Source organism: Apteryx rowi, unplaced genomic scaffold, assembly GCF_003343035.1.
Source record: "Apteryx rowi isolate R43461 unplaced genomic scaffold, aptRow1 scaffold_194, whole genome shotgun sequence".
Lineage (NCBI taxonomy): Eukaryota > Metazoa > Chordata > Aves > Apterygiformes > Apterygidae > Apteryx > Apteryx rowi.
In genome coordinates this window covers 1,355,035-1,381,054 of record NW_020448241.1, presented here as the reverse complement: position 1 = coordinate 1,381,054, position 26,020 = coordinate 1,355,035, and the positions used below count along the sequence as shown (strand labels likewise).

Sequence of the window (26,020 nt, the reverse complement as noted above, 5' to 3'; positions counted from 1 at the left end):
ACTGAAAAAAGTTATTCAGCAATGAATGATTTCTAGCTTTGTCATCTTCATGTGAAATGTAAGAAAGATCATATGTCCAACCGTCCAGTCAAAACTGGAAAGTGTATTACTTCCATTTATTGCATTAAAAGCTCCTCCACGTGTTGTAGCTGTAAAGGAGGTGGCTCTTAGTTGAAGCTGATGTCTCTGAAAAGCACACCAAGGACACAGAAAAAAAGAAGGTTCTAAGGTCTTCTTTCCTGTAAGTTAATAGATATCCTAAGTTCACAATACCAGCTGATTTTTTCCAGACATTTGCTGAGAGGGCAATGCAGCATTTGGCATGCAATTCCCTAATGCAAATGCAAAGAGGTGGATTCTCTATCTGATCTCCTCTCTCACAAGCAGGGAAGAAGTGGTGACGGCCCTGGTCACACAGGGCAGCCCAGGCTGCAGCAGCCATGCGATGATGGAGGCTGGGTCCAGAGGAAGGCTGGGGGGGCGGGGGGGGAGCTGCGGAGCTGTGTCTTGGCTTCACGGAGCAAACATTCAGAGATTGCCAGGCAGAAGCCCTCATGGAGCTGCCATGAAGGGAAGGGCACCCAGTAGAGCTGGCTGGTTTCTGAAGGCAGCTTACTGAGAGCTCAGGAATGAACCATCTTGTCATGCAGGAAGACTAGGAATCTCAGGAAAAGGCCTGCTTGGCTAAATGGGAAGCATCTCAGTGAACTAGCACACATGGAGGGATGGAAGAAGGGGTAGAAACAAGGCCAGGCAGCAAAAGATGAAAAAACCCAGAGTGTTAGGTACTTAGTGGCAAAATCACAAAGGCCAAAGCCCAGCTGGAGCTGAGACTACTGAGGGCCACTGGTGGTAACAAGAAGGGATTCTGTGGGAAAAACAGGTTCAAGGAAAATGAGGGTCTGCTGATGGATGCCCCTAGTGACAACAAATTATAATGAAAAAGCTGATGTGCTCAGTGCCTTTTTTCTGCCTCTGTCTTCACAGGCAAAGTCTGCTCCCAGACCCCTGCATGTTCAGGCACAGCTGGAGAACGAAAGGGACCACGAACAATGGGAGATGAACAAGTTAGAGACTACTAACTAGAGATGTATTCTGATCCATAGGGCTGGATGGGATCCCCCCTAAACTCCTGAAAGAGCTGGTGGATTTGATTGTGAGGCTGCTGTCAATATGGTGATCCAGGTTGATCCTGGTCAACAGGAAAAAGACTAACATTATAGCCTTCTTTAAGAAAGGCAAGAAGGAGGACCCAGGAAACTACAGGCTAGCCAGCATCACTTCCGTCACTGGAAGGATCATGGAGCACATGATCAGGAGCAGTCAGTCCAGAAAGGCAAATCACGCTTGACCTGCCTGATTGTCTGCTGTGACAAAATGACTAGCTCTGTGGGCAAGGGTGGGGAGTGGTGAATGTAATTTACCTTGACTTCATTATGGCTTTTGACACCACCTCCCCCAGCATGCCCCCTAGAAGCTGAGGAAGAATGAACTGGACAAATAGATTGTTAGGTGGATTGAAAACTGGCTGGACAGTCAGGCTCAAAGGCAGCAGTCAATGACTCAACATTTGGCTAGTAATCAGCAAAGCACCCCACAGTTAGTCCTGGCATCCATATGTCTTCATTAACAACTTGGATGAGGACAGAGTTCATTCCCAGCAGATCTGCAGATGACACTAAGTTGGGGGAGTGGCTGACAATTCAACCCAGAGGGACTCTGAGAAATTTAAGGATTGGGCCAACAGAAACCGCATGATGTTTATAAGAAGTATGAAGTTCTGCACCTAGGACAGCTGGAATAACCCCACGCATGGATACAGGCTGGGAATTGACTGGCTGAGTAGCAATCCTGAGTATTACAGGTTGAATGTGACCCTGCAGCATGCTCTCATAACACAAGCTGCATACTGGGTTACATTGGAAATGTGGCCAGTGGATCAAGGGAATTTTGTAGATCAACTTTAGGGGGCACTGGTGAGACCATACCTGGAATACTGTGTTCAGTTTTGGATACCCCTGCTCAGGTAGAATGTGGAAAAACTGGAGAGGGTTCTGTGGAGGGCTAATAACATGAAGGAGAGGCTGAAGGAGCTGGACTTATTTAGTCTGGTGAAAAAGAGGCTAAAAAGTGGTCTAACATCAGCCTACAACTATTAGAAGGATGATTACAACAGTGACAGAGCCAAACTCTTCTTGGCAGTGCCAGCTTATCTAACAAAGGCAATGGCCATAATTTACAGCTTGGGAGATTAAGGTTGGACATCAGAAAATAAAATCAACGAGAGCGTAGCATGGCACTRGAACAGGTTGTCCATAGAGGAGGTGGGGTCTCTGTCCTTGAGGGTTTTCAAGACTCAGACAAAGCCAGGAGTGACATAATCTAGTGTTGAGCTAGTCCCACTTTGAGTTGGGCTGGATAACCTACAGCGATGCCTTTCAGCCAACATTTCTGTGGTCTTGCAGCAGGTCTTAGGTCTTCCCAGCATCTCACCATTAAAATCCTGTTATTAAAATAATCTGTTTATTAACCCATTTGGTTTCATGAGTCATGGCTGAAGATTGTCACCTAGCCTGTTTGAAGAGAGCAGATTCAATAGCTGGGAAACACCTTGGGTGAGTTACGTAATTGGGACAACTCCTCTGATCAGCCCACTTTTCAGAGATAGAACCACAGCAAGAAACTTCAGCTAAGAAAAGGCATTAAACTCAAATTCTATTCTACATCCCTCACTCGCTTGCCCTGGCATCCATTCCCCTTTCCAGCTTAGTTGACTTAGCCCTTCACTGCATTAAGATCTGTGTCTAGACTCAATCACTTGTTCTGCCACGTCTGAAACAAAGAGGACCTAAATTAGTAATTAGCCTTTCTCTGGCCTTCTGTTATCAACTATCCAACTTCTCTGCTCTGTGGGAAATGCTTTGGTATAAATAGACATCTTTTGCTGTGAACTATATTGATACCATAACTGGTAGGATGGACCCATGAGTGCCGAGGGAGCTGCCTAATATAACTGCAACACCACTCTCAATAATCTTTGAAAGGTTATGGTGATCGGGGAGGTTCCTGAGGACAGGAAGAAAGCAAATGTCACACCTATCTTCAAGGGCAAGGAGGAGGATCCAGGGAACTACAGGTTAGTCAGCTTCACCTCAGTTCTTGGGAAAATGATGAAGCAAATCCTCCTTGAAATCATTTCCAAACATATTAAGGACAAGAAGATGTTTGGGAGTAGTCAGCATTTATTTATGAAAGGGAGATCATGCCTGACCAACCTGATAGCCTTCTAAGATGAGATGACTGGCTCAGTGGAGGAGGGGAGAATGGTGGATGTTTTTTATCTTGACTTTAGTAAGGCTCTTGATACTGTCTCACAGAATGTCCTCCTAAACAAATTGATGAAATGCAGACTAGATAAGTGGACAGTGAGGTGGATTGAAAACTGACTGAACTGCTGGGCTCAAAGGGCTGTGATCAGAGACATGAAGTCCAGCTGGAGGCCAGTCACCAGTGGTATACCCTAGATGTTAATACTGGGGCCAGTATTGTTCAGTATCTTCATTAATGACCTGGACGATGGAACAGAGCATATCCTCAGCAAGCCTGCAGATGGTACAAAACTGAGAGGAGTAGCTGAAACATCAGATGGTTGTGCTGCCATTCAAAGGGACCTCAACAGGCTAGAGGTTCCCTCTACTCAGCACTGGTGACACCTCATCTGGAGTGCTGTGTCCTGTTCTGGGCTCCACAGTACAAGAAGGAATGAATCTACTGGAGTGAGTCCAGCAAAGGGCCACAAAGATGATTAAGGGCTCTGAACATCTGTCATACCAGGAAAAGCCAAGAGAGCTGGGTTTGTTCAGCCTGGTGAAGGCAAAACTTGGAGGGGATATTTTCAGTAACTACCTGATAGGAGGGAATAAAGAAGAGGGAGCCAGACTCTTCTCAGTGGTGTTCAGTGACAGGACAAGAAGCAATGAACACAAACTGAAATACAGGAAAATCCGTTTAAACATAAGAAATTTTTTTTTACTCTAAGGGTGATCAATACTGGAATTTCCATCCTTGCAGATATTCAAAACCTGGCTGCACAAGGTCCTGAGCAACCTGCTTCAGTTGATCCTGCTTTAAGAAAGGGGAGTTGGACTAGACGATCTCCAGAGATGCCTTCGAATCTCAACTGTTCTGTGATTCCGTATCTAAAGGAGGGGCAGGGACAGAGCAACCAAGCTGGGAGAATCTAGAAGCAGAAGTCATGTACCTCAGCATGCTCTGAAACATTATATCTGACCTTCTCCTTTTTCTTTTGTGAGGCTCCAAGCAACAGAGCCTTTTAGCCTCCTTTCATCCTTGTCCCTTGCAGATCCAGTGCCTGATCCAGTTGTACAGTAAACAACTATGTGCTGTGTGAACTGCCAATGACTGCTGGTTCAATTTGTGTATGCCTGAGGGTTGCTATGCAGCCATGGAAGAGGTCTTAAATTTCTAACGCTTGGAAGACTGATATGAAGCTAGTTGTATGTCTTAGACTCTTTTGTCTTAAGTGTTGGAGATAGAAAACTGTGTCTTTACTTATTTTTAGTGGTTGCTGATACCAAGGCAGTGACAAATAAATAGGGCCTTTGAGTAGACACAGATTGGGAGTTTAAAATGGAATCTTACTCATCAAGCCTTGAATAGGCAGGCCCTTAGCAATGACAACAATGAAATTATTCCAGGAGTTGCACTTGCTGATTTTCTCAGAAGAAAATGCATAGCTTTTCTTCCCTAAGAGAAAGACTGCATGCTAATTGAATAAAAATATGAAGAAATGATCTTACAGAATGAACACTCAACTGATTATAGACTTAAGATTAATGCTTTGTATAAACATGAACTTAATAATTCCATAACCTCACAGCTCAAACAAGCATAACTCTGAAGGTCTTTCTGATATGAAAAGTATATCCTACCCTCAACACTGGCATTTACTTTTCTCAGTTGGGATTCAGAAGATATAAATTAGACCTTTGAATCCTACCCTTAAGTTAACAAACTGAAATCACTGAAATAACTGATAAAAGCCTTTCCACATCCATCCTGTGCAGCCAATCCCTTTTGGCAAGCATGTAGTTTTGAGGAAAAAAAAAAAAAGTTTAATAGATTGAATTGAACTTCAGCAACTGCAAATTCAAGAAATGATAGGCTAGCCTCAAGACAAAATAGCCTGAATTTAGCAAAAGTCCAAATCTAAGCTCAAGATATAAACACATATAAAATCTGTCATCTTGTGCAAGTCAGTGTTTATCTCCATTTCAGAAATCGGCAATGACAGTCTGAATCTCACTTACTTTCTTAACTAATTCAATGGCTATTAACAAAACTGGATTCAAAGATGTAAAATTGAAAAAATTTCCAAAAATAATTCAGAGAGTCCATAAAACATGAGAATTACATTGCCATCCTGTCCCGTCCCCTCCTCACCCCCCAGCCCCCATTTGCAGGTCTATGTACCAGTGTTTATGAAAGTAACCAACACCACAGTCTGTGGTGCAGCTTTCACTAAAGATACAGGCACATCTGATTGCATTAAAGATGAAAGCTAGTTGGGAAAAAATGGCAATCTATAAATTTATTATGCAATGCCTCCCAATTGCATTTCTTCATCTCATAAAACTGCTCCATTGAGACAGAATTACTCGGTTAGCGTCTCTAACAGGAAAGTAAGTTAGGAGCTCTCCAATTCTTTGACTCAATTTCAAGTCTCATCTTTCAGAGTAAGCACTGCAGCCATCACAGCGGACAAACCTTCCAAGGAAATGCAAGACTCAGCTTCTGAACATAGAGGCAATCTGTATAGAAGAGTACATAGAGCAAACTAGAGAACCTTCTAGTTGTGTAGTCATGTATTCTTTAGGAACTTTCAAGCACTAGTAATGCTGGTCCACTACGAATACAGTTGACTTAAGTTATACTCCCATTGGTAAGATCTATCATATGGATAACTAGCTTCAGAGAAATGCATTCATTTTCAAGTGATGTTAGTATTGCTAGCCAGAGTAAGTGTGAGAACAATATTGTGGGAGCAGAGCAGAAAACTGGTTGCTTACAACATCAGCAGGAAGGTGAAAATGAAGGCAGCTAGTCAGAGCTGAATGTGTGACTGATATATAGACTCCTGCCAGCGTTTCTGTTTTTGAGAGAGCCTTGGGCCCTGTGAAGCAAGACAAGAAGGAAAAAAACAAAGGCCAAGTAATTTCCATTCAGTATGATAATGCAATTAAAGTAATATGTGAGACTCTTGTTTCAGACTAGAGCAAAGAACATGTTTGTGTTGAGACTGCCTCTGAAACCCTGTGCCCATTTTTGCACTCCCCAGCATGAGAAAAATGAGTGACTTTGGCAGAAGGCTACCAAGATGGTTAGGGGGCTGGAGCACATGAAATTGAGGACAGCCTGAAAGAACTGGGTTTGTTCAGCCTGTAGAAAGGGCGGCTGAGGGGAGATCTTACTGCTGTCCACAAACAAGTACCTACTGGGGGGCTGTAGAGAAGACAGAACTGGACTTTTCTCAGCAGTGCACAGTGGGAGCAATGGAAACAAGTTGGAACGCAGAAAATTCCAAGCAGATGCAAGAAAATTATTGTTAGTATTTTTGTTAACCATGAGGGTGGTCAAACCCTGGAACTAGGCTGTGGAACCTCCATCTTTGGAGATGCTCAAAACCTGACTGGACAAGGCCACGAGCAATCTGCTCTAACTGGCCCTGCTTTGAGCAGGAGGTTGGACTAGCAATTCCCAGTGGTCCCTTCCAACCAACGCCGTTCTAGGATTCTAACCCCTAACTATGGCCACGATTTCCTCAAAGTCTTCAGAGGCTATACCGACCTCCAACAGTCTTCATACATCCACTGCTCTTCCCACAACCAGTGCATTTCTCCCTCAATTTGGCTGACACAAACGTGAACTGAACTGGAAAAGTAACCCAGCTTAAAAATAGGTTTTCAAAAAAAAAAAAAAATTCTTAAGCAAATTAATTGCACTGATCTGGTTCAGAATGTGCAGTACAAATTGTTGTGTTGGTGCACTGTGACAGAGGTCCAAAATGAGCATTGTCTGGGGAAGTACCTTAAAATGAATTATCCCAAAACATTGTCTTTCTGATAATCACATTGGTAGATTTTTTACTATTTCAGAGACTCTGATGCTTTAATAAATGTTAGCTTCCAGTCCTTTGTTGTGCCAAGTACACAAATGCAATATTGTCCTGCCAACACAACCATGCAGAAATAGTCTCACACAAATAGCAATTTCATAAACTGGTCAATACTCAATTCTATTCTAATAAATGGAAATCTAACCTTCAGTGCCATTAAAGGACTAATTTCGCACTAGAAGCACAGTAGGGGAACTTTAGTTAAGAAGACTCCCATTCTAATGCCAATTCAGCTCAGCCCATGAGAGAATAAGGTTTCTGTGGCTTCTGATTTCTTATTATTGTATAAATCTGCTGAAGAAATTGGACAAATATAATATTAAAAAAACTAGATGCATTCATTATTACCATGAAAAATATCAGAAACTATGTTAGCAGACAGGAGCCTTTAATCTGAATGTGTGATGTAGATGCAAGATGTAATAGTCCTTCTGCCCCTCATTTTCTCCTGACATACTATGCTGTTCATTGTGCTCTGAAAATCAGTGCTAACTCCCCAAATGTCATGAAAGTTTAAATTTCTCCGAATTCTACCTTGGTCAGTACTCTGTGGTTTATATCTCTCTCTAGGGATGCATGTATTATATACACAGAGGCTTTGCACAGTGATCAAGCATACAGTTAGCTTTTACTTCACAGCCCAAAAGAATAAGCTCTTCAAAACCTACTGCCCAAAGGCATGTTCCCTTTGTGCTACACATACATGCAATTATTTGAAGTGGAAACATTTTTAGACCTAAGAATACTTTCCTTTGCCAAACTGCATAAGCAATCTATAAAAGGGGAAGAATGCACCCCATCTTCTGAATGCATCTTGCACCCAAATTTTGTTGAGGGACTCAGAGGTATACAGAAAGGAAGAATGTATATTTTAAAGAGCTTCCAGTTCTTGGTAAATGACTTTTTGTTCCAAAAGATTGTCACAGGGTGGATGCCTCTGAATAGTATATCCCCCACACCTTCACCTGGCCTACACAATTGACTGAAAAAAAGGTCTTGGAAATCTGTTAAAATAGAGGCTAGAGGAGCACATAGCCATTGCACCATCAGGTCTAAATGCTTTTAAGCATACTTGGCACTAATGCTTCTATGGTACTGAGCAAAGGTCTGACCAGAGCTTGAGACAGCGGCTCTGTAGATCTCAGTAGCTTCTGGAGAACGCCAAAGGGCTCAGAGAACTACTGCGCCGGCTGAGCACAGGAGAGGGATCTGCTCTGTGGTGTGTCTTGGCAGCCTGCTAGCAAGCGAGGCAGACACCTCTGTCTCTCTACAGAAGCAACTAAAATTTCAAGTCTTTTATATGGTTTGGGAGTGGGAAGCGTCCAACAGGAGCCTAGAGAGAGACTTGATTTGGAGTTGAAGGTCTAGCACTTTGCTAGTATGTGATGAAAAGAGTTGACCTCAAAGTTTTTTCAGTCCTGAAAGATGCGTGCATTTTCCCTTTGTAAGCTACTGTTCTAAAATGAATCTGCTAGCATATACATCTGCTAGCATATACAGTGCTATCAGTAAATGACTTACAGCTGAAATTTTTTAATGGATGAACAGATTCCAAAGGGAAATTGCTTTTTTGACCAAAAAGAGCAAATCTTGTGCCGCTAGCTTTATGTAACACAACACTTGAAGCTCATGTTCCTGGACTGGAGTTGAATGCCCAATATACCTTCCTGGTGATTTGGAGCACCAGAGCATGCATGTGCAACCTGCTCACGTGTGGAACCAAAAACCTCTTTCCTGCTTTTTTTGAATGACCTCCACCACCAATTCCCGTAACTAAAAAAGAAAAGGGTTGTCATGTTAGAGTGAACTCCAGCTGGGGAAATCCTTATGCTGGTAAGCATTGGAAATGGGAGATCATACAAGAAAAAAGATTTAATCATATGATGCGTTTCTTACATTCTTCTCTACTTGCTTTCAGTCATTTTCAAGAACAGGATGGCAGGGTCCAGATGGTCCTTTCAATCTGTCCCAGAATGGCTATTTTCACATGTTTTCCTATGAAGTACTACTTTAATGTTCCAAATTTGAGATATTGAAAAATACTGCAGGAAATGAAGTGTATTTTATTTGGAGCCCTATTATTTAAGATTAAAAGAGGATTAATGGGGAAGTGCAATGGAGTGTGGTGGAGAGAGAAGGTATAAATTAGAGTGTGAAGGATACAAGATACAGAACCGTACTTTTTCTGCCACCTCTGGATTTCTTAACCCAGAGCTTAGACTTTGTTGTAATGGAAAAGATGGGTAGTGGTGGGGACAGAACAGCCATGTACAATACATTTCAAATCTACTTACTGTTCTAGTAGCTTCCCTTAAGCATCTCTTATCACATACAAGCCATAGACTGTTGATAGAAGAAAGTGCACTGAACAATAAGTGTAGGCTTTAGTAAGTTAAAAGTCAAGATAAGATACCTCTTTAACTGAATTATGCTTAGTGAGTTATGTATGCTCTTTGAAGTAGCTGCCATACAAATCAATTTTGAAAATATTTCTGAAAAATATTAAATTGCCTGTGGCTTGATAAAGCATTTTCTAACTTCAATATCTACCTTAAGCTATTTTGTAACATAGATAATTAGCTATGACATACAATGAGATAACATTCCTTGATCCTTTGAAGTTTTTGGAATAAGCCAAGAGATCAGCTAAACAGCTTTACTTCTGTATGTCTATGTTCAAATTACACACATATGTTCTCCCCTTGAAAAAAAGTATGTTTTTTTTTTCTCTCTCCCCCTCAAAAAAGGTATGCTTATGTGAAAAATTAGCCATGGAAAGGAATACTGAGTGTGATCTAATGCAACCACATCCTTATGAAAACAAGTAGCTGATGCTTCTACCAAGTTCACCCACTTGTGTGTTGAGGTAAAGTCACAAGAATATTATCTTAAAAGAAAAGATACGGAAAGAATAATTATTAAGGCATATTAAGCTATTAAGTATGCTGTATTCCCATGATGGCAATACTTCTCATGATAGAGGGCTGCAAAAGTCCCTTGAGAAATCTCAGCAATGATCAGTACAAGAGAATCAATCTGTAAGGTGTTTATGGAAAAAAAAAAAAAGCTGAAGAAATGAACATACAATAATTTTAAGGATAGGAGGAGTCTTAGATCCTATATGAAAAAACAGTAGTAAGATGAATGAAAGGAGAAGTGTTGTATTTAAAAGCATATGTAGGAGAGAATTTTCTGTTCTGAATTAGTACTTGCATATCAGGAAAACATAGCTTCTTCCAGCACATAAGCTGAACAGAAAGAAGGCCTGGATGAAGAATTTTCCTAAGGTTTTGAGTTTTCAAATCTAGGGAAGCTCTAGGAGGACCCCTCAAAACCTTTTTGAAGAACACTGCAGTCTCAGCTGGGAGAGCTGTAGCACAATAGGGATGTCAGCAGAGCCTCCTAGTGGAGATGTAGCATATATTCGCAGAAAACATTTTCTGCTGACCCAGTATTATATAACTGAACAGCGTCTTTGTCAGCTTACTTTGTTCGCATAGCTGCCTCTATAGCAAAGTTTTGCTAAGACACTGTTAACTAGACCATCAGACATTAACTAGGAAATCACGAGTTCAAGAACTCTGTCCCAGAAGCAGTAGGTTGTCATAAGATGAAGAGACATTTACTTATCCTTATTGTGCAATACAAGTAAATTAAGAATTTAACACAATATAAAATATTAATGTGCTACAATGATATATGTGCAGATGATTATGTGAGTATAGAATGAAAAGAAGTGAATGAAAATTCCCCTTAAATTAAGAATAAAGATCATTTTGAAAACCACTTATAAAGACATTAACTGTTTCAAGAAGGGTTTGGGCATTAAAGAGGGACACAATTGGGTACCAGATTCTTCCTCTGCCCCTTTTATTATTTCAATTTATTTAGATTATGTCAGTCTATACAAAGTAATCAGATATGGTCATGCTATCTTTTCAATCTATATACAGTTATTGGCTACTTGGCATACAAGCCGTTTCTTCTAAACATTTCTCCATGCCCTAAATCAGTCTCACTCCTTCAATATTTTTTGATCCTCTAACTTCTGCTTAGGTAACAATTGCTAAGTTAACCTAAGCTGCCTGTAATAATACATGCATGTTCAGCTACTAGCTGTATTCTCCTCTCTCATGGTTACTATACATTTTTTCCCTGTATTATCACATTATCATATACTAAATATTACAGTTAATCTTGTCTTTTCATAGTCCTAAACAGTCAGTTTACAGCAGTTTATTTTACAGTTTTTTTTTTCCCCTCTCACATATCAAGCTAAAATACCTATCAGTAAAGCAACAGATTAGATCAAAACCGAAAGCAACATTTCATGAAGCAGGACATGATGCTTCCTAGCTTTGTAGGCAAGATGTATGGCTAGCAATATCATAGTATCAATTCAAATCAGGAAGAGGAGGGAAAGAGCAGRAGGCAGTCTGTTGAGGTTTACAGCATAACTAAATACAGAAGAGCACTAGCTAATCAGCTTTTTCAGTTATTTTTCAGCAATTGTTTTGTTAGTTGCGGTAGTATACCAATAGATCAGCACCAGCATATGTTCTACTTATGGGTAGAATAGTAACATTTGTAGTGAATTAATCCCTAAAACGTTGGTACAAGATTTCCTCTAGCCAGGCTGCTGCTGCATCAGCTGATAATGAGCATCCCAGTCCTATCCTAGAGAAACTTGACAGGGCACTGCTCATGTATCCAAGAAGACCATAGGTACAGATGAAAGCAAGGTCCTTCACCTGTTTCACCTGTCTAGAAAAGACAGCTGGAGATTTACATTCATCTGGCTTCTATGCAAGTTTGCAAAGGTGCAAGAGAATGGAAAAGTTGCAGGTATTAAGGATAGAGTGTATTATGTGTTGGTTGACACTTCTGATCCACAAGACTTGAGTAGCAAACTCTTCCTCACTTTTCCCCAGAGCCAATGTAGGGTCCATATGCAAAGGCAAGCGTTAATATGTTATTTCATCTTGGGAAGTGAGTCTTCGGCTTCTCATCTAGTCTCCAGCACTACAACTTCAACCACTGTAGTTTCTGTATAAATCTCTAGTTTTAGCCATCAGCAGGGGAAACCTTTCCACYAGCTCAGGCAGCAAAAGAGTACTATTCCTCTCAGAAACCTTGTTAATACATCTCTTTTTTTCAACATTGTCTGGTACAATTAGCTTTAAAGCCTTTTAAGTCAGAAGCTGTTTCTTCAAGCACTTCATGGATTTCTTGGCTTTCTTCTGCAAGAACAGAGACTAAACAGAGTAACTAAAAGACTCATCCTCAAAGGTTGTCACAAAGCTGAATCCTCTTTGACAGTAAGTACCACTCACAGCAGGACACGTGTCCCAGGCAGGTCTGGGTGTCCCATCTGGATCCTCCAGTATATCTGCCGCTCTTTGCTATGTCTGCTACTGATGGGGACAGCAGTATCTATCAAATGCTGTTGTTGTTGACAGTGACAGACTTGCACCTCAACCATTACATGCATGAATCAGCTTATTCTTTACGAACGTGAGCTACTTCAAAAACCCTGAAAAAAATCAAGTTTTTCCACTCTTAGCAATAATTACTATTGCAGACACTAGTCTGCAACTGAGTTCCCAATTCTAGGAAAAACCTACTCCTATGCACACTGACAACTTATCTGTAGTTTCTTCCTTTTCATTTTTATTCAGGCTCCCAAAATCCAGTGGTAAAGTCTCCTTCCACCCAAGTAGAGGAAATCTGCCAGGTGTCTTTTTCAGTAGCTTTCAGAAAGTCTTTTTCTCCCTTCAGAGGCCAAACATGCACAGGCACTTTGCTGGTTATCTTCCTCAGTATGGGAATAAAAGTTATTAACTAACTGTAAAGAGTAGTGCTGGAAAGGCAGTACAGTTGCTGGTGACTATTGGAAGAGACTCCCATACCATCACGGCTGACACACAAGGTGCTGGAGTGGAGCTACCCACGTTTACAAGTGGGAAGAATAAGTGTCTATATAATACCATAAGAGTACTTCAGAAAGTGAATTTACTGTTAGGCAAGCGATGCAGTAAAAGACACTTCTTTGACCTCTGATTAACCTTCCCTTTCTTGAGCTGACAGCCTGAGTATAAATAAAACTGCTGTGCAAATGTCCTTTCTGCCTAGTTTGAGGAAACATGAAGAAATGCTAATTCATAGGACAGATAACACTGAAAGTGCTAGAGGTGAGGCCTGCCACAGCAATCAATAGATTGGTGGGGTGGGAAGCATGTGAATTACCTGAACCATTGTCTATACGTACTAACGTACTACATCATCATTATAATTGGAACAAACGAGATTGGTCACTCGATTCATCTCTTATCTAAAAACATAGAGGAAAAAAAGTATTTTTATACCACAAAACCTTTACAGGAAAATCCGAAAGCATAATGGGTGTAACTAAAAAATCTGGATCCCAAATGTGGGTCGTGAATAGACCATGTGCAAACAAGCACTTGAAAGAAGAAACAGAGATTCAGATGCTCCAGAGAGTGGTACCCTACTTCTAGTCCCTATTTTCTGGATGGAATTAGAACATGAAGGTACTTTTTCATTATTTTCAGCTGGCCTCTATACTTGGTTGAGATTGTGAATATAAAATAAAAAAAAGATCTTCAGCATTAAATTTGATGGTCAAGATACAACACAAACAACCTGAATTAATCAACAGGAACTCTGAGTGATGGATACATACTTGCTATTGATAAAAAAAATAAAGGAAAGGTATCCTCTCTGCTCACCTCTCCTCCTTCCTTTCCCAACGGGCATGCATATCCACAGAAATAAATTCTACAGACTCATTTTGTATTGTATCAGAATGAGAAAGTGTTGTCAATAACCGTCTTCACAAAAGCCAACAACAAGCACTATATTTAAAAGGGATAAAGCAAACTGTACTGAGACTACTCCAAGATTATTTCAGGTAATAATAATCCCCTCTTCCCCCAACTTTCAAAAGTCTGGGCTTATTCCAACTTTCRAGTCCTCACTCCAATGAACTACCTAGATAACATAGTGTCTGCAGATGGAAAGCTAGACTTGAGCCCTCTACTGCAGCCAGATGAGACAGGTGTTCAGGTCCCATGATATTCAAGTTAAATAACAGCAAATGATTATGATTTAGACAGACTGCTCCTGCTGTTGAGTAAGCTTCAGCACCCATCCTCAACTGAAAACAAGACTTACCTCACAACCTGAGCAGCCACAGGGAGCTGGCAGTTCCAGCATTAGTCCACAGTCAGATATCATGCCACAAGTCCTATGAGTTCATCATGGAGAAGCCGATTAGGAATAGAGCTGGGTATAGAGCAAGTTGCTGCTCTCAGTCAATCAGCTCATTTTCATTCATGGCCATCATTCAGATTCAGATTTTTATATAAAAATAAAAATCGGAATATATATATATTATATATAAAAATGTATATATTATCTATATAAATTTTTATACATCCAAATATATATTATATAATATATAAATATATATAATCTCTATATAGATAATAGATTATCTATATAAAAATTATATATAAACACATATTTATATTTGGTATATACTCACACATACAATATAACCTGTCAGCAGTAACATGTAAATAGCACAGGGCTCAACATTCATGGATTACCAGCTCCTCTTCCTCTTCAACAAAGAAAGCAGAGTTGTCTTTTTTTTTTTTTTTTTTTTTTCAAGCCAAAAAACGCATTCGAGATGTAGAAGGGAACGGAAGTGGCTGTGTCTGGATAATATCTGCTAAGGATTAGGGTGGAAAAGGAAATACCTGTTGTCCAACCAAATGTACAGCTGCGATTTTTATAATGTGTAGAAATAAGGACGAAGATCAGGTTTGGAACAATGAAGAGAAATCATGTTTCAAAGTTTTAATCACAGAAAACTTCAAAGTGGGAAACATCTCAGAGAACACAAACTTTAAACTTGAGCTGCAGGAAACTCATCTTCGAATCCCTGCTTTCAATTTTACACTACAAGTAAAAAGCCTGCAGCAGTTCCCGAAGTTGAACAAGAGTCTTATTAAAAATTTATCAGGAAAATGCTCTTACAGATGGAGCACCTTTCATGGCTTTAGTCAGCAATCTTGCAATCCTCCACCTGGCAGCTGCTGTTCTGCCACTGCTTGTTGCATGGAGACACTGGAAAGAGAGCTACTTGTGTAAGTTGTTTTCCTCCCTCCAAGGAAAGGAGAAACAAGAGCAGATTATACAAAGCTGCCTGAACTGGGCTGAGAAAGGAGTTTTAATAATGGACAGATAAAGAGAAGATGAGAAAATGTGTTCAAGAAAGGCAATGCAGTCTAGCACTCAAGTAGAAATTACACGGTCTCGAGCCAAAGCACTAATCAAAAAATTAATAGCTAAATAGTAGATTTCCTCAAAAGCTCTGCAAAGAGGTCTGGCTATTCCAGACGTGAGCATGTGAACAACAGACTGGAAGGAACCTCAGGGGCAAAGCCAGGAACAAAATTTCATCCCTGTCTGTCCCTGAGCTGAAATATCCATAACAACATGCCAGGGAACTCTGGTACAGTGAATGAAATTCCTTGCAACAGCATGGTATTCATTTGTATTTCTCCTTATCACTGTTCACATGCTCTACATTTTTCACAAGCGTAGAATATTAGTTTTGGCAAGTATAAATTCCGTAATATCTGTCTCTTCAGTAAACATTCATCATGATTTAATCATTAACCGTTCTGCTAATACAAGTAAAGAGAGCATACACCTTCTGCTCTTGAATCGCAAGGTAAATTTTAAGAGCTTTTAACCATTTTCAGAGCTGTTCGTAGTCTGTTTAGTATGCTGAGGAAAACAATAAGCTAGGGAAGGGTTTATAAACATTTTCCTGAAACATTACAGCTTTTATGCTCATTCACAATTGAACTGTACAGACATACAGAGACAGTAACTTAATACACTTTCAGATCAGTGTAGTAAGAATGTTATATTAATAGCATCTTTTCCCAATATTTAGCAAGTCTTTACAATGAGTACTTAAAACCCATGAAACATTTGGCAAAATTACTTAATACTAAGAAAAGGTTAATATCCCTGGAATAAGATGTCCAATCCATATAATAATAATAATAATAATAATAATAGAAACTGCAGTAAAGAAAAAGGTACGAGAGAAGACATTTTCTTAAATGCCCTGGAAGTTCAGATCTAGCACAGAACTCCTCCTTAAAAATCACATAAAGCAATGAGGCCACTCCATATTTAAAGCCATTTTGTTTTTATCTATTGGGGTAGTCACTTTACATCATACGAAAAGACTGTATAACGAATACAAGTGTCAAGAATCAGATTTTTATGGCACAAAATAAAGTTTTCTATTAACCTGCTTTCAGAGTTGTTAAATACATAAAGACACAGAAACTAAGGCTGCCACAAAATAATATTTGCATGATGATGTTAGTCTTTATTCARCTTGTTAACTGACTCCTCCAGTCAGAAGTTGGAGAAGAATCTTTCCATTAGTTTGTTTCAGTGATTAATTCTGGATGAAAAGATCCTTTTCCTAAATTTGACACAAATTTAATTTCCCATTTATATTGTTATTCAGAGTTCACATAAGCTTTAATGTTGTACCTTACAATGTATGGAATTAAAGATTAAAATAAAACTCTACTTTTAACATAACCTTTTCTATAATGTAAAAATATTCTACATGTTTAACATATCAAGAATGTTAAGCATTCACTTTGGGGAAAACACTATTTTATGTATGTTTCAGTACAAAACCAACTGTTAACGTTTTGCGTTAATGTTTCTCTTAAGTTGGGTGCCACCCAGCGTTCATCTTCTGCAACTACAGCTTAGCTACTGTACTTAAATACAGAAGAGCTCTGCATACAAGACAGTTTTTAACAACTGAAAATTTGAGATGCTGCTTTCTTATCTTCACTTTTCCCCTACCTCTCCTCTGTGGCAAATTTATATCTCTGAAATAATGAGTGTTTAATTATCAAAATCAGTATAAAAATAGCAGCATGCTACTAGACATGAAAAGCAGATTCTTACATTATGAATTTAAACGCAGATTTCTGCCTCCCTTTTATATTATCAAAATCTTTTTAAAGTTAACATCAAGGCAAGGAGTGTGAGGACAGACACTGCATAGTATGATTTAATACTAATCTGAACTGGGTATTTAATCAAAATTCATGATAATTACAGGGTAAACAATTTTTATTTCAAAATACAAGTTTAACTGGAATTGTAGTGATGAAAGCAGAAGAGGGAAGAATGCAGTCTTTTACAGCCCATGTCACTGTATCTCGCTTACATCCAGAGGTAAAAGCTCTAATTGGTGAAGAGACAAAATATTTGTGGCATTTCATTTAACCTTTGTGATAATCCAGCATTATCCATTTCTAAAGAAATATAAATACTTTAAAACAAACATTGAAAATAAATCCTTTTGATGTAACAAACTACACTCTTTACCGAGAATTTTCAGTCTTCTTAAAAGAAAGGGACTTCACCCAAAAAATAATTGAAATATCAATGTAGAACAATCCTTGGAGGAAAAAAGTTGGAATGTAAACCCCTTTGTTCCAATTTAGATCTGAAAAGTAAAAAACAGAAGACCCATGTGTATTCATTTCACATACATTTTTCAGCCAGCAACTCCGTCTTTAAACTATTTTAAGTTAAAATAGGAGACTTCAAAAAGATAGCAATGTTTCTGCCTCAGCTCATCTCCCACTTTTCTCAACATGCGAACAATTACTCTTCTCCTACATCCTAACCATCAACCTTACCATCCCGCAGCTAATGTAAATGAGCAATTATGCCAATATGTTTACATATAAACAGTACAGATATAAATAAGCCTACAATTCTCAAAAACTACAGACAAAACTGACTTTAAGGGTAGCTTCCCCAAGTACTTGCCTAGTAAAATGAATTCAGTGGCAAAATGACCAATTTTCAAACCCTTCTTCCAACATAAACCACTAAGGAGAAGTTCCACCAGCTCTCATTTTAACTGTGACTTTGGAGCTCTCAATTCATTCAAAGTAGATTGAGATGATCTTCACAGAGCTTACTCATATTTTATCTCTTTAGGTGTCTTCCTTTCTCATGGCATGATATTAATATTATATTGCACAGCTGACAGAAGCTTAAAAAACAGTGTTAGCGGCACAATTCAATACATTCTCCCACACAGAGATCCATTAGTTTGCAAATTTTATTCTTTCAATATTCCTAGAGCAACCTATCACTTTAACATCTTATGACAGCTTCATTATTAAAAGCATGCAGTACTAATTTTTTTTTTTAACTTCAGTAAGCTAAACATCAACCATTGACAGACCTGAAATGCTATTTTAAATGTCTGAAGAAAAATCCATGAAGATTTTGTCATTTTGAAAATATCTGTTCAAATGCACCAGACACTGAGAACCTCAAAAAGGTCAAAATAATGTCAGAGAACTTAAAGTGAATTAGTCATATTACTCATTTGGAGAAAGGACTGAGAAGATGAAGAATTAAAACATAAGAATACACTTAGAATGGTCTATCCAATTAAGTTAACCCACTGGCTCAGTAAGTTACTACTTATCCTTTGAGCCAACCGACCCTGCACACATTCATCCTCCAGTCCTCGCAGCAGATTCTACTTCTGCATTTTAGTATATAAAATTGAATTATAAGTAATGCTTTTACTATTAGAATTTGAATTAAGAGTGTGCAGGGTCAGTTACTGCAGCTTAGTGATAAGCAGTATCACAACTGACTCTGACAATCTAATTTCAGGATTACAGATAACCTTAGTAGCTGCTATGACTCAGCTTTTTATGGCTTTTTTGTAATTCACAACATGCAACAAAAAAATTGCGATTTAAAGATTATTTTCCCCTCAAATCCCTCAGTTATTTCTGCAGTTATTATTAGATGGTGAGCCTGCTAAAACTACAGAGAAATCAGAAAGGTGAAATCCACATATTTTCATGCARTCCATCAAAACATCAGTTATTTCCATTTTTATCATTTGCTACACCTATATAACCTGTGACCTGTTCCAGTGATTGGTGTCCAAAGTAGTTTGCATCAACATGGTTTATGGCTCACCCTGCTTGGGATAAACTGGACACATCTACTCTGCATGGGAAGGAGACAGACCCACAAGTCCTTTTGCCTTCTCCCTCAAAGATCTTTCAAACCTACCATGCAGGGGAGACAAACAAATCCCACAGGTCTGGCTCTATCTTGCTATATCATCTGCTCTGCTTTCCATCATGAGCTTGTTTTAAGGAGTTTAAACTTCAAAGAGCAGTGCGGAGGGCTACATTCAATTCCTTCAGTATGAATATGGCCAGTTACATCTGCGTATGTAGTCAGAAACTTTTGTAATTGCAACTCTTCACATTGTATATATACACACACACACATATATATGTGCATATAGATACAGAATCATTCGAGGGGCACTACTATATAAGTCTGGGTCTTTGGGGCCAAATTATTTCAATGATTTTCTTTTAAGCATCTGAAGAAACATTGTAAGCATCTGAAGAAACATTGTAAAAAAGTTTTTTTTTAAGCAGTGAGAAGACTGCTTTGTAGCTCACCATATCTGTGTTTCAATAACATGACACCAAGCATACATGCTTTGCACAGAGGAGAATGGTCAACTAGAACAGCATTGTAGGAGAGAAGAGAGAATGGAGAGGTGGTATGCATATATCCATACCACTGACTGAAACAGGCCCTGGCTTAACCAAACTTCTGCCAGGCTTGTCTGAGGGAAAATGCTCAGCTGTTCTGCTCCAGAAAGGATTCTAGGAGCTGATAAAGTAGAAGAACGGGACCCTGGAGCAGTACAAACTAAGAATGCAAATACACTGTCATAAAAGACTAAGAATAAAACTCTTAACCAGGTGAGCTATTCTAAATATTAATATGTTATTTTACTTGCACTAAAACAATGAAAAACAGCCAACTACCAAAGATGACCACTTCAAGCGTATGATATTAAATATATGTTTATTACTTACGTCATCAATATCTTCATCATCATCTCCAATATCATCAAACTGGATTTCATCATCATCCCCAGGACCAAATGTGTCTGTTTCATTGATTTTAGCTGAAAAATAATTTAGAGAAGTTAAGGAGTACACTTATACCAAGTCAGGATGGACTGGATATTCTTGTCCAGGACCTCCCAGTTTGGGCTGAAAAGATTCTTACCATGTTCTGGAAGCTCCCCATATGCTTTCAGACTTCTGGCTTCATCTGCATTGTACTTTAGAATAACATCAGCCTTGTTATCCTAAATAAGAATTTATTAGAAGTTATTAGTCATCTATGAAAGCAGACTAGCAAACCCCATATTATTTATATAAAAAAAAGTAATGCCTTGTTCCTTCTTTCCCCTCCAGTTCCTCTAATTCTGAAGCAAAAAATGCTTATTTGTAGAAGAATATCTTCATTTCTTCTGGGCAAGATTTAATTTTCTCCTATTACAACTAGCCTGAGAAGTGCAGTTTTATGTCTTTGAGATTAATCTTTCTTCAGAGAAGATGCATAGTGAGGTGTTTGGTGGTCCCTACAAAAAGGTGTCACAGCTTCCTAGTTTTAAGCAGTTTAATATATACAGTAATCAAACATTTCACTATTCTGTAATGTATGTTTCAGAAGCAGAATCTATCTTCCAACAACTGATGACACTAAACTAACATTCACGTAAAGGCATTTACCCAAAGAAAATTTGGTATATGTACCTTTAAATTAGGTGAAATTATATTATTCTATTTTTGGAATTTTAAGTAGAAACTAATCACTGATTAATTGGCCTCTCAAGGTAAAAGCCTGAACACCAAGGCTCCAAGATTCTGATTACCACAATAAAATGTCTAGTGCTTAACTCCGTCTTCCTTATATTACAAGTCCCAAGTACCAGTCAGCTACGCCTGGAAAAAAAGGTCTGGCGGGATGCCAGTAAGTAGCTTCACCCAAAGTCTCAGGGTACAGTTAAGTTTAGAAGAACAAGTAGAACCAGGATTTGTCATCTATTTATAACAAACTTTTTGGAATACAAGGAATTAAAAATCATTGTTTAGCATAATAAACACAAATTGGAAGAAAGTCAGATAGGAATTCCGTCTGCAAGCTGCTGCAATTTAACATTAAGTACAGCCATTTGTTATAAATCCATCAATGGTAAATTGTGTAGAATTTTTACCTGGTAGTCTCTTAAGCCCACCAATATAATATCAGACGTATTTATCCAAACCTGAAAGAGTAAACATTTGTTATATTCCAGGAATTCAACTTTCTGTCCTATAATACAAAATTCAAGCACTGCACATTTAATTTTACTGAAAGACATTATACCTTTCACTATAGCCACTATTTCCACTTTCTAATCAATAAGCTGAAAATATCCAATTTTGTATTTTAACAGCAAAATCAAGCTCACAAATACTGGCAGATATATTACTTAACTAAGCATGCTACAAAGCTAAGGTAAATCAAATTCCTCTAAGAGCTTCTAAGCCAACAGGGTGGCTAGTTAGCTACAACTTTGGTGAAAACAGCAGAAACTGTGTCAGATGATCACTCTGTGAACTGAAACCCACAAGGGCAAAAAATGAAAGAAAAAAGCTGATGAAGGGGGTGATGGACAAGTAGAATGAAGAACCCAAGAAACCCAAATGGAGTTGTTTCTAGTGACTATGTTAATCAGTCAAACCAAAGCCAGAAACCTGCAAAGCAAGAAATATTAATTTAAATGCACAAGCCAGTTCTGTCCCATATTAGCTTGATTTTTTGGAGATGGAATATATTTCAGTCAACACTTCCTTTTAGGCACAAGGAATAGCTAAGGGATGCTTTCTGCAGTGAGAAATGAATTCTGCACCACCTAGCATTTATTTATGTACATTCTTCATTACCTTCAACAGTTTAAGTGAGTGAGTGTATTGACTACTGAAAAGTATTGTTTGCAGGCAGCTAGCAGGACCCACACTGGTACCAAGATACATGTGTTCACTGGTCTGTGAAGACAAACAAGTGGAGCAATCCAGTACTGCTGAGGTGAGCACAGTGAACATATCTTTTTATTGAGAACAGAATCTCAGACCTGCTCCTCTGTACTATATACCATGCCCCCAAAGAGCAAAGGATAGAAAGCTGTAACATCTGACCACAGTAAGAGGGGACACTATCCAAGGATAGCRAAGTTAAGACTGCAAACACTAACATCTGACTTTCCTGAAGGTAAGAAGTTTTCCAGATCAGTTTTGCATTAAAATATTTTTGGAAACTGATGAGGGGACATCAAAGGGACAGCATATGAGGTGCCTGAAGGAAGCTATAAACTTTCCCCAAATCCCTTACACAGCTATTGTTGGACAAGTCACCCAGTGGAAAGATGATAACTATTCAGTTCCTCCCGAGCTCAAATGGTACACTATGTGGCGTACAAAACCCGATTCTTAACTGTTACAGGAAATGGCATACAGAAAAGTGTCTCTGCGCAACGCTTTTACTCTTCTATTTTCCTATGCTGAAAGTCACTCTTCACGCTAACAGAAGTTCTCCTGCAAAGGTAAGCACTTATTACTCAGTTATAACACACCTGTTTCTATGTAGTCATGAAACTCCCCAACCCCATACACAATTGAGGAATGTATTTTTTTGTATATATGATAAAAAAACCCCAAAACATAGCACATTAATTCCCAAGTGCAGGAAAACCACCCTACCATTGCTTGGTGCAGCAGCACCTACAAACCTTGAGGTCATACAATATTGGGATAGGACAGTAATGCCAACTGAGTTTTAACTGGAAAACAGTTCAGGGAAAGAATCTTTTCAGAAGTATTATTTTTAAAGAATTATATTAGCTCTTACACAACCTAATATTCCTATAGTAATTTAGGAAGAAAAATATCTAGCCAATATCTCAATTTTGCCATAGTTGCCACTTATAAAAGGCTTTTCTTTTCACACATCTGACATTTCTTTGGTCTGTTTCACACAATGACAACATTAGATAGTGTAATTGATGTTTCTTTCCCATAAAATATTTAAAATATTGTTTCAATAAGTTGTTTACAGTCAACTATGCGTCACAACTATGCATCACTTGGTTATAAACAAAGCTGTTATGGGTGTTCTTCATGATGTTAAGCAAGCCTTGAGTGACTTAATGAACATGAGGCATACCAAACTGGAACTGAAATCAATCCAGTTCATAATAGTTTAAAGCAGGTCAGAGGAAAAATAAGCCACAAATATACTCAAAAAAATATAGAAAGCCTTCATTACAGGAAGCCATTGACCTAATGACCTTAAAACCGGACAATTGACCCCTTCTGCAAAGTCATTTAAATAAGCATGGCTGTTGAACTGCACTATCATTATATTTTGCATTTAAAACACGACAGTTCACACTTCAATAATTTGGATCCAATATAAATGCAATTTTATGAAGCCCACATAGTAAGATGTTTCTTCAATATGAAAAGAGTTAATATTTCATAAACAACCCAAAAAATCTCTCCTGAAACATACACATCAGAAGAGCAGCCCTTCAGCTATGAGCTAGACTTGGAATCTAAAGGTTGCCAATTTTTGTGCTCAGACAATACAAATAAAAGAAAAAAGTAATTTAATAATAAAGAAGTTGGAGAGATTAATACTTTTACTAATAGATTTAAAAAAATTTAACAACTATTTTGAAAAAAGCCACATGTGTGTAAATTTTTACAATCAAATATAATACCACTATTTTCTACTTAAATGCTTTAGAATCACCTTTTTTCTTAGTTTCCCTCTGATATGACATAACCTCTTCACACCATCAAAACATAATGCCTCCAGTCTTCCGTTGCCTAACATCTTGATCACCTGGGCATATTCTGAAAGAGACAGTAACATATGGTAAAACTTCTAAACAAAGACAGCTTTATGAAACAAACAGTAACTTTTGTCATTGTAACCAAAATCTGCTGTAACATTTTATAAAACATGAACAGCTGAGAGGAACTTTGATCAGCCATAACACAGGCTGCTGAAGTTTGCATATCGTTGTTGATGCTAACGTTTTCCAACACTGCTCACCCTTGGTTGTATCCTTGCTTTTGTTTCCTCCAGAATGTTTACTAAAGATAATTTTACAGCTAACAAGTAGAGTACTCAGTCTTACACACTCAGAGTCAGTAAGTTTATTACAGCATCACATCTGCTCTCCCCACTGACAAAATCTTGCATATCATTGAGGCAAAAGGAGAAAGTGGCACTTGAACAGTCATTCTGTATTGCCCACCGATATTGTGAATCCCTTCTGCAGAGGTTCTATGGAGAAAACTGCTGTTCTTAAGAGGATGATACTCTCAGAAACTGTCTGAAAGGCATTCCTGTACCTATCAGGCTTCAACTGAGAATATGAAACTTCTCTCCAAACTCCGTTCCCCCTGCCGCAACTCTCACCTTGTATTCAATTTCTTTCCCCGAGTTCCAGAAATCGCTATTCAAGCACTTCACAGACACTACTAAAGTTTGCAGCATAATGTACTACAGTTATGAAACAGAAAAAAGCCTGCAAGAATCATAACACTATCTGACCACCCATACTCTCCAGGATAAGAAATTTTCTCAGTTAGGCAGAGCTGTATTTTAATATTCTAAAATCTTTCCTTAGCACAAGCTAGACAGTCCAGCAAACTGCCTCATCAGAATCTTATTAACTGAGAACAATATTTAACTAAACAGATCTTGTCTGGGAGTTGGAAAGGATTTTAAGTTTTAGAGATGCATCAAAAGTCAACTCCTTTTTGCTTCTGACTGCCACAAGATTATCAGCAAGAGCATCAGAAATGTGTTCAATTGTCATATATGCCTTTAAAATGAGGAGAAAGGCTCCAGTGATATGTCAGTAATTTTCCTGTACTTCTTTTGATTAATACACCGACTAATTAGCTGGCTGCTAGGCAAGTACTCACATATATGCAAGCCAGTACTAGAGCATCACACACAAGACAGGGTGAGCCAAAAAACAGGTGAGGTCACTGCCACCAACAGCAAAGGAGTAGGGAACCCTGGTCACCACCCTCCCAGCCATATACTCATCTTGCTTACTTTACTTGACAAGATCCAAATAAGGACCTTACCTATTGCTTCTGTTTTAATAGTTGCTAGATAACCCACTTACAAGCCAGTAAGCTAATTCAACTAAATCAACAGAGGATGGTGGAAGAAGAGTGAGGCATACTTTTTTTGCTGGGTTAGTGATTTCAGAGAGCTCACAAAAAGATCCAAGAAATGCTACAGTTTGTATAAAATAGGAAGCAGGACTGAGCTAGACATCCAGCAACTACTGGCAACACTGACTTAGATCACTTAAGCTAGCTGGTTACAGACCCTCACGGAGAGCAACCCAGAAGATTTCCACAGAACGTTTACATGTGGACAGCATGACACACAGCATCGCATTAAGGTTAGGAAAAAGCAAGCTTCATTCTTCAACAGTGAGTCTCTAAAGTTTCCCATTTCCTAACATCTTCCTCCTGCACTCAATGTATCATTTAGAATTCACGTATAACCCCAATAAGAATGCATCTTTCTATTCTGTAATAACTTTGTATTTCTCAGACATGCATACATGTTTGTTTTATAGACCAACATCCAGCGTATGTCACTTCCTATATTGGACTGAAAGCACYGGCATTAACGGCTTACTGCAGTTAAAAACTCACCTTGCCCGTCCTCCTTGAACACCAGTTCTCTTTTTTCTGATTCATTCTCATTCTTACCTCGTCGTCTATTTTTACCTCCTTTGCCTAAATT

General features: G+C 38.6%; 1 protein-coding gene across 1 annotated transcript; it reads right to left on the bottom strand.

The window, feature by feature from the left end:
* Positions 1–15,064: 15,064 nt before the first annotated feature.
* On the bottom strand, positions 15,065–26,020 carry EIF1AX (eukaryotic translation initiation factor 1A X-linked). Its single transcript, XM_026062861.1, has 6 exons — positions 25,930–26,020; positions 23,990–24,093; positions 21,411–21,461; positions 20,417–20,498; positions 20,221–20,312; positions 15,065–17,783 (listed from the first exon to the last, which is right to left on the bottom strand). Exons 2-6 carry the CDS (start codon positions 24,071–24,073, stop codon positions 17,778–17,780), a joined length of 315 nt encoding a protein of 104 aa, XP_025918646.1. The 5' UTR covers positions 24,074–24,093; positions 25,930–26,020; the 3' UTR covers positions 15,065–17,777.